General features: G+C 45.4%; 1 protein-coding gene across 1 annotated transcript; it reads left to right on the top strand.

Annotated features, from left to right (window-relative positions):
* Positions 1-773: 773 nt before the first annotated feature.
* Positions 774-3,835, top strand: LOC120655626 (bidirectional sugar transporter SWEET4). Its single transcript, XM_039933542.1, has 6 exons — positions 774-1,109; positions 1,551-1,587; positions 1,776-2,154; positions 2,592-2,711; positions 2,900-3,265; positions 3,609-3,835. Exons 1-5 carry the CDS (start codon positions 1,067-1,069, stop codon positions 3,080-3,082), a joined length of 762 nt encoding a protein of 253 aa, XP_039789476.1. The 5' UTR covers positions 774-1,066; the 3' UTR covers positions 3,083-3,265; positions 3,609-3,835.
* The last annotated feature ends 5,801 nt before the right edge of the window (positions 3,836-9,636 follow it).

The following is a 9,636-nucleotide window of genomic DNA, read 5'->3' on the forward strand; positions in this document are numbered from 1 at the left end:
ACACCTGATATTACAAGGGCGTAAATGGGTGATCCTTAGATGCATCTCTAGTTTAAATATTTCTACTACTTCTCCAAAATGGATCCATTTTGGAGTAGTACAAATATTTAATTTAAGAAGCGTTGGAGGTGCATCTAAGGGTCATTCACTTGCATCCCTAATTGCAACAGAACATAATATGGCTTTAGTCCCGATTTGTGATCCCAGCCCTTAATAATAGGAAATTGAATCAGTACTATGTTATGAGAGAGTGGTCAATGGTACCCGGTTCTAAGAACCGGAAGTAAATGGAGTCTTGTTTATTTCACTCCCGTTGTTGACATAGAAATGCATTGTCACACGAGCACGCAATGAACGTATAGTTACATGAGCCGACTTGGTGGTGTTAGTATCTTACGATTTTTATTTGAAAAAGGTTCAACGTAGTTATTAAAATTTAACTTCGAATTTGGTATCTAGAGACCCATAATTGATATCTCTTCGAAGTGATAATTAGAGGTACCTCTCTATATATAGATGAAAAGCTACAGGTTTCACCTGACCATCTCCTTCTTGAAGACTCAACAGAGATGACACACGGTTTGGGCGCTGTGACGCTGGACCTAATTTAAAAGACAAAAGAAGAATTTGAAATAAAACGCTTGGCCGCCTGGGCAGAGATCCATTTTATTTCTCTGGGATGGGTCCACATGTTGTTAGACCGAGAGAGATAGGACAACAAAAAAGGGCACGCTTGTGGGTGTATGAGAGAGAGAACAGATATAAAGCACTAGATGGGAGAGGGAGAGGCAGTCAGAATGTCAGATAGAGATAGAGATGGAGGTGAGAGTGGGCCCAGCGTCCACGACCGTGGCTCCTGCCACGCGAAGCCAGGGAAGCCACCTCCTCTATATAAGCTGGCCTCGTTCCCTCGCTCATCACTCATTCACTCACCAAGAAGTTGAGCACCTAGAGCTTCAGCTCAGCTCATTCGTTTCTTCCGGCTTCCCATCCGGGCTTATCACTAGTGATCGCTAGCTAGCGAACAATTCTCTGAAGTTGTCGAGCTGAGCACTAGCTAGCGGCCATGATCTCCCCGGACACCATCCGCACGGCCATTGGCGTCATCGGTGAGTCGCCGCCACCGCCGCCCGCTGGCTACGCCGTCGCTACCTCTGCACGAACGCATGTACGCAGAGGAGCAGCTGCAACATGCAGCAGAAGTGCTGTGGAGCCTGCCTGTGATAGATGGCACTAGCTGGTCATGTGGGGTGTGGGGCTCTTTTCATGCTACTTCCTTGCTTCCTTCCGCACGCCCCCACCTTCCTCAGCTCGTTTATTTTTCATCCATCCCTTTTCTCTTCGTTTGTGTTTTAGCAAAGCTTTACACATGTCCCCGTCGCATCACAAGCTTTTGATCCCTGCCAATTCAAGGCTTGTTCCCCCGGGTTTATTTCCTGGAGAGCTATGACCATTTTGTTTCTTATGCTTGTTCATAATTTGCTACGATCCAGTTGGTGATCTTCTGTATATTGATCTTTGGTTTCTCTTTCGTTCTGTCTATCTCGCAGGCAATGGGACTGCTCTGGTGCTCTTCCTCTCCCCAGTGTAAGAATCAATTCATTCATTTCTTGATACTTGATAACAAAATAAATTTAAAAGTAGAAATGATAGTGCTATCCTGAATTATTATGGGTACAATATTTTTATGTATAGCTGATGAAAGTATTACAAATACTCGTATATATACTACATATACGTACACATTAATACAAAACTATACGTGACACGTACAGTCCGACGTTCATCCGCATCTGGAAGAAGGGGTCGGTGGAGCAGTACTCGCCGGTGCCGTACGTGGCAACGCTCCTCAACTGCATGATGTGGGTGCTGTACGGCCTACCGCTTGTCCACCCCCACAGCATGCTCGTCATCACCATCAACGGCACCGGCATGGCCATCGAGCTCACCTACGTCACGCTCTTCCTTCTCTACTCCACGGGACCCGCTCGCCGCAAGGTCGTCCTCCTCCTCGCCGCCGAGGTCGCCTTCGTCTGCGCCGTCGCCGTTCTAGTGCTCAGCCTGGCGCACACGCACGAGCGCAGGTCCATGATCGTCGGCATCCTCTGCGTCCTCTTCGGCACCGGCATGTACGCGGCCCCGCTCTCCGTCATGGTATGTGCCACTGGTACTACTAGTATTGTAGGTGGCTGTCGGCATCAGGAGATTTTTTTTTTCTACTGATTGCTACTGCAGTTGGAAGGGGAAGAATAAGCATAGGAAAGGCCCCATAGGAAAAGAAGGGCGGATTATTTTTGCTTTTATTCGATCCACTTTGTTGGGGGAATAAAATACATGTGCACACACCAGTGTTTGGTTCTGTCGGTTAATCAATTGTCTGCTCCTTTTTTTTTGGCTATTTTCTCCATTGGTTTTTCGTTTTGTTTTCTTGGGTTCTTTCGATCACTTTTGCTTTCATTCACTGGCACGGTTTCTGTGAAGACTTTTGACTTTTATTTATCTGTTGTTATATACTTTTTTCATTGATCCCTCATCCAATTACCATGCTAATGTTTGTTTTCCTGTGTGTGTTCACCTTCTGTATGGATCAGAAAATGGTGATCCAGACGAAGAGCGTGGAGTACATGCCCCTATTCCTGTCCCTAGCTTCTCTGGTGAACGGCATCTGCTGGACTGCCTACGCCCTCATCAAATTCGACCTCTACATCACAGTAAGCTACTGATCATTTCACTATGTGTTCTACGCCCAACATCAGTTTGTGCTCTCAGCAATCACTCAACTTGAATTAACACACAATTACTTAGGGTCAGCTGAACATACTAGCGATTAGATAGGGACATTGACGTCTGAATTCCCTGCGTACTGAATTAGCTCTTAATAATCATCTGCTTCGTGCAGATCCCCAACGGGCTGGGCGTTCTGTTCGCGGTGGCGCAGGTGGTCCTCTACGCCATCTACTACAAGTCCACCCAGGAGATCATCGAGGCGCGCAGGCGCAAGGCAAACCAGGTCGCCATGACCGAGGTCGTCGTCGACGACGGCAAGACCAACAACAGCCACGCCGGCGCCGGCCTCTACTGACGAAGTCATCGATGATATATACCAAGATTAAGGAAGCGCTCGGCACAATATAATCAAGTATCAAGTCGCCGCTGGATGCCTGTATTGTGTGATTGTGTTCTTCCCACAAGAGATGGAGGCCACATCATGTTGTTTCCTAACTGCTTGCGCAGCGCTGGACGGAGTCACCGGGCCTCTTATTAGGTGGGAGTGATGGGACGACTGAGGTGGGGGATTTTAGCTAATTCCATGCACAAAGCATGCTCATGAATCACGACCTGTGATAGGGGCTGAATTATTTGTTCGGTCATCCGAAGACCTTTGCGCGTCACGTTTCACTTGCTTTCATCTCGTAATCTTCCATCTTCACTAACAAAGCTGAATCCTCATGACATTTCGTTCCTTACATTGATCTCGTGAGAGGCATCCAGCATAAGGTTGTCACCCATCATATTAGCTGAGCACCTTGGCCAGCGAAGTTACTGAAGTTGGACCTGCTCTCAAGGAAGAAGCTTCACTCGCGCGGAGTCACCGGGCCTCTTATTAGGTGGGAGTGATGGGACGACTGAGGTGGGGGATTTTAGCTAATTCCACCTTGCCGATAGGGTTTAGCTTAATCTCGATGTGTAGCGGCACTTATTAATGGTCTCTTGTCTCAAATTTGTATTGATCACGAAAATCTGTCGTCACACATGCACAAAAGCATGCTCATGAATCACGACCTGTGATAGGGCTGAATTATTTGTTCGGTCATCCGAAGACCTTTGCGCGTCACGCTTCACTTGCTTTCATCTCGTAATCTTCCATCTTCACTAACAAAGCTGAATCCTCATGACATTTCGTTCCTTACATTGATCTCGTGAGAGGCATCCAGCATAAGGTTGTCACCCATCATATTAGCTGAGCACCTTGGCCAGCGAAGTTACTGAAGTTGGACCTGCTCTCAAGGAAGAAGCTTCACTCGCGACAATTGTTAGCGAAGCAACACCAACAATAGTTTTAATAGTTTGGATTTTGCTTTGAGCTTATTTGGGCTGGGTGCTCATTGGCCATACTGTTAACGAATTTATTTGATTTGGGCTCGAGCTGCCTAGCAATTTGGTACGGTGTTGGATAGGATTGTAACTATTCGATCTCTAACTGAGTTGTAACTGTGGGCTATATCCGGATTTGTTCACATGGGCTCAAGTAGCGAGCAGTCAAGGTGACCGTCAAAAGAATCCCAGCTGCCACCTCCACCTGTACCTCGCTGCTGCTTCCCGGCCGTCCCCTCCACCTCCTCCTCATCCCGATCAAAAGAAGCAGCTGCCACCACTGGTCGTCCTTGAGGAGCTTGATAGATCTTTAGGATCGATACAATGCACAACCAAGTGGGATTTTCATCTTTCCTTTGTTCTGAGTACAATAGGTCCTAGATCTATAAATAAATAGACAGAGAGAGGGAATAGAGGACCTTTGCCGCTCGAGCCGGCCATCTCTGTTTCGTTGATGCAGATCTGCTCTAGGGCGGCGACGAGCGGTGCAGTGGCGTCGAGGGTGTGGCGGCGTAGTCGAGGATGGTGGCACCGGTGTCGTGTCACCAGAGACGACGATGGCGGCGGCGGTGAAGCTTCCCGCCGCTCCAGCGTACCCTCAAGATCGGCTTAGGGTTTCTGTAGGTGGGGAACTGGCGGCTGCGACGAACCTAGTGCCTAGCGCTCCGGCCCCCACCCCTATTTATTATTGCGCTGGGCGACAGAGGTCCACTAACCAGTGAAGGGTTGGGTGCCCCCAATCAGGGTGCGTGGGGAGGTCCGAGTCGGGCTCTGCCGTTGGGCTAAGTTCGATCCGAGATCAATCCTAACATCCCCCCTTGATCTCACTTTATACTTTTAACTTTGCATTTTGTCATTAACACTTTTAACTTTACTCGTTCCATCACAGATTTGCGCATATAGCATGTCTCATCGTCACAGTCAATTGCCGATAGATTCAACAGCTACCATACACTTCACTATATTGAAACAAATTCTTTAGCTTTTGGGTCCTATATGGTCCAAGAATCACAGGCTTTCCCTTAAACCCATGCCGGCTACGTGTTCACTGAACATGATAGGTGGTAAGCCTTTTATGAGCGGATATGCAAGAATTTTCTTTGTGCTTATATGCTCAAGACTAATGGAGTGATCCTGGATTTTCTCTTTCACAACATAAAATTTTATGTCAATGTGTTTGGCAGCACCACTTGACGTATTGTTGTGAGCATAGAACACTACTGGTTCATTGTCGCAGTACATTCTGAGTGGTCTTTTAGTGTTGTCTACCACTCTTAAACCAGGTATGAATTTCTTTAACCATTCAACCTGCCCCGAGGCCTCATAATATGCAATAAATTCTGCATACATCATTGATGATGGAGTGACACTTTGCTTGGAGCTTTTGCACGATATAGCTCCCCCTGCGAGAATAAAAACATAACCGGACGTTGACTTCCGATCATCTATGTCTCCCGCAAAATCTGCATCTGAATACCCTTCTATCTCTAGGGTGTCAGATCTTCTATACGTTAACATGAGTCCTTTTGTGCCTTGCACATAGCGCAAAACTTTCTTTACCATTATCCAGTGTGCCTATCCTAGATTACCCTAATATCTGCTAAGTATCCCGGTAACAAATGCCAAGTCAGGGCGTGTGCACACTTGAGCATACAGTAGGCTTCCGACAACTGAAGCATATGGAACCGCTTTCATTTGATCGATCTCATATTGGTTCCTGGGACATTGAAATTTCCCAAATCTATCGCCCTTGACTATAGGAGCAGGTGAAAGCTTACAGGCATGCATACTGTATTTCTTTAGAACTTTTTCCATGTAAGCCTTCTGTGATAATCCTAATACCCTCTTTCTTCTATCTCGGTGAATTTCAATTCCCAAAATGAATGAAACTTCGCCAAGATCTTTCATATCAAAATTTGAGGACAGAATTTTTTTTGTCTCCAGCAGCAGACCGACATCACTACTCGCGAGTAAAATGTCATCCACATACAGGATAAGGAAAATAAATTTCCCACTTTAAACTTTGCATAAATACAATTATCCTCATCAATCTCTTTAAAGAAATTTTTTCTTATGGTTTCATCAAACTTTAAATACCACTTGTTGACGCCTTTTATGGGCCAACACACGAACACGCTAGATCGCGCGGTGCGAGGAGGGGCTCCTTGCAGCGCCTCCTACGTGGAGCGGTCAGACTGGTCAGAGGGACCGGTCCGATCGGTCGCCGTGCAGAACGGCGACGATCCAACGAACGCTCGCCCGGGAGGGACCCCATCAGGGCAAGCGCGCGTAGGGTTGCCCTAGACTCGGCGGGCCAGCTAGGGCATCCTCAAACGCCATGGAGACGAGAGAAGAGCAGCATGTCGAGGTTGGAAAAGTAGGGGTAAAGAGAATAAGGTAAAAGGATATGCTTTTGATAGATTCGATTGGGTTGGATCCTCAAACGGCCGTGACCCTTTATATTCATAGGGTGGGGAAGACTTACCCCGCAAGAAATCCTGATTACATATCTAAATCTATTAAGAACTCTAATTACAGTTGGATTCCTCCTAGACCGGTCAGACCGGTCGGACCCACCGGTCAGATCGGTCGGGCTCCCGCCGGATCAGCTACAGCACCAGACCGGTCAGACCGGTTGATGCCAATTTTGGCTGTCAACATATGCCCCTCTGTTTTTTGGTAAAGTTTGCTTGCCAAAAAATATTCTTCTGAACCAAAATTGTCTAAGGGCGACGATTAGCAATATATCGGCCATATATTATCTTTAAACATGCTAAAATAGACGAAATAAGAGGACTAGCAAATGTAACAAGTTCTAACTTAAGATCAGCAAACTATTTCGGCTTTATATTCCTTAGCATGTTCAATAACAAAAATCTTGAGACGGCCAATGCGGCCGATTATACAAATCATAGCTCCTTGGTAAAGCATAAAACCAATCATCATAATATGGCAGCCAAGGATTATAACCAAACCATGGATTAAACACACCTGAATATGCAGTCCATGGTACGGGCATCGACGGGATGAATGATGAAGACCAATACGATGATCATTGATGCTTTCTTGATCTTGGTGATGAAGAATTCCTTCTTCGTTTTCCTTCCAATTGATTGCTTTGATTTTGTTCAGACATCTTCTTGTATTTATCCAGAAGCTCCTCAAAGATCGGCTTGGTACTATTTTTTGCACCACCAGATTTTCTAGGTTCAGACCGGTCTGACGAACTGGTTAGACCGGTCCTGTTAGAACTGATATTGTTGCTCTTATCTTGCCCCCCGGCCGAACTTGAACATTGTTCGACTATATTGTTTGAATCATGATTATCATTGGGGACAATTTTACTAATTGAGCTATCCGATTGCTCTTCAACAACTGGCTTTTCCTTATCTAGTGTCAAATCTGAATTTTTATCCAATCATCCATCCTTTTTGACACGATAGACTTGCTTGATTACCTTGTGTTTCTTTTTCTGCACAGGCCAATTTTTAGGATCAAAACGGCTATTATTTGTAGGTGATGACTTACTAATTGCCGGCTCCCTATAGGTAATATAATTTGGGCACAAATATATAGGAAGAAACAGCATATATGAAAATGAAACCATGTTGCACAAGAATAAGGCAAACTGAAATCAGCACCCCATGGCATATTCATAGGAGATCCATATGACGGAAACGGCATTGACGTAGGAAAATTATTCCATTGCCGATTTTTATCACTGAACTGGCATTTTGGAGATGATCTTGGTTGTTTGGATTTATTAGGCCAATTAGCATCTTTTGCATCTCTTTGTTTTTGAGGTTTAGCCGGAAACTCTCCAATGGGTTTCGGCTTTGCCTTTTGATGCTTGCTATGACCTTTAGCTTGAACGGTTTTCCAAACACCGATCCCAGGTTTCTTTGGCTTAACCATCTTAGGTTTTGATTTATTTTGCAAAACCTTAGATGAGCCAGTTAGACTAGTCTTAAGACCAATCAGACCGGTTGCAGTGCAACCAGCTTCTTTGCCTTTGTTTTGTTGCCCCCCGAGCGTTGAACTACTAGATTTAGTTTCTGTGTTCTTGCCAGGGGATTTTGGTTCAATAATTTTGGCTTGGGACAGCCGAATTGTATCTTGACAAGCAACATCACAATTTGGCAAATCTTTGCAAGGATTATTAGTCGGTTTTTCAATAACCAACTCTTGAATAACAGGAACTAGAATTGAACTAGCTTCTTGATCAATCAAATGCTAGACAAGATCAGATAGAGCATCGAATAAAGTATCTGAAGATTGTACCTCTTTTAATAGATCAATCGTGGATGGTGGCTTCCACTCTTTTATTTTGATGATGCCTTGCTTTGTTTTACGATAACAGGATAGAAGCAACATTTCATCCTCCTGATTGCATTCTCGCAGATACTCCTGAAGTAGTTCCTCATGTGACGATATATTGCTAGGGTTTGAAAAATCGGTCATGATAACCTGATTCTCATCCCCAGCGGAGACGCCAATTTGTGTTGACACCTTTTTCGGGCCAACACACGAACGCGCTAGATCGCGCGGCGCGAGGAGGGGCTCCTTGCAGTGCCTCCAGCGTGGAGCGGTCAGACCGGTCTGGTGCAGAACGGCGACGATCCGACGAACACTTACCCGGGAGGGACCCCGTCGGGGCAAGCGCGCGTAGGGTTGCCCTAGACTCGGTAGGCCAGCTAGGGCGTCCTCAAATGCCATGGAGACGAGAGAAGAACAGCATGTCGAGGTTGGAAAAGTAGGGGTAAAGAGAATAAGGTAAAAGGATGTATTTTTGATAGATTCGATTGGGTTGGATCCTAAATCGGCCGTGACCCTTTATATTTATAGGGTGGGGAAGACTTACCCCGCAAGAAATCCTGATTATAGATTGAAATCTATTAAGAACTCTAATTACATTCGGATTCCTCCTAGATTGGTCGGACCCACCGATCAGACCGGTCGGGCTCCTGCCGGATCAGCTACAGCACCAGACCGGTCAGACCGCTTGGTCAGGTCGGTTGATGCCAATTTTGGCTGCCAACACCACTGCCTACAGGCTTGATTTAATCCATAAATAGATTTTTAGGTGGCATCCCATGTGTTCTTTTCCTTCCACGACAAAATCTTTCGGTTGTGCCATGTAAACATTTTCATTCAGATCCCCATAAAGGAATGCCGTCTTTACATCCATTTGATGCAACTGTAAATCATAATGTGCCACCAGTGCCATTATAATTATGAAGGAATCTTTAGATGAAACCAGAGATAAGGTTTCATTGTTATATATTCCTTCTCTTTGTGTAAAGCCTTTTGCCACGAGTCGAACTTTAAACCTTTCTACATTCCCTCTAGAGTCATGTTTGATCTTGTAGAGCCATTTGCAGCCTAATATTTTGGCTCCCTTAGTAATCGTTGGAACTCATCGATTTCATCTCATCTTTCATGATCTCAAGCCATTCTGATGAGTGAACACTTCTCATGACTTCTTCATATGAAGTGGGATCACCCTCCATATGAGATGCTTTTGTATTATAAAATTTATAG

Source organism: Panicum virgatum, chromosome 1N, assembly GCF_016808335.1.
Source record: "Panicum virgatum strain AP13 chromosome 1N, P.virgatum_v5, whole genome shotgun sequence".
Lineage (NCBI taxonomy): Eukaryota > Viridiplantae > Streptophyta > Magnoliopsida > Poales > Poaceae > Panicum > Panicum virgatum.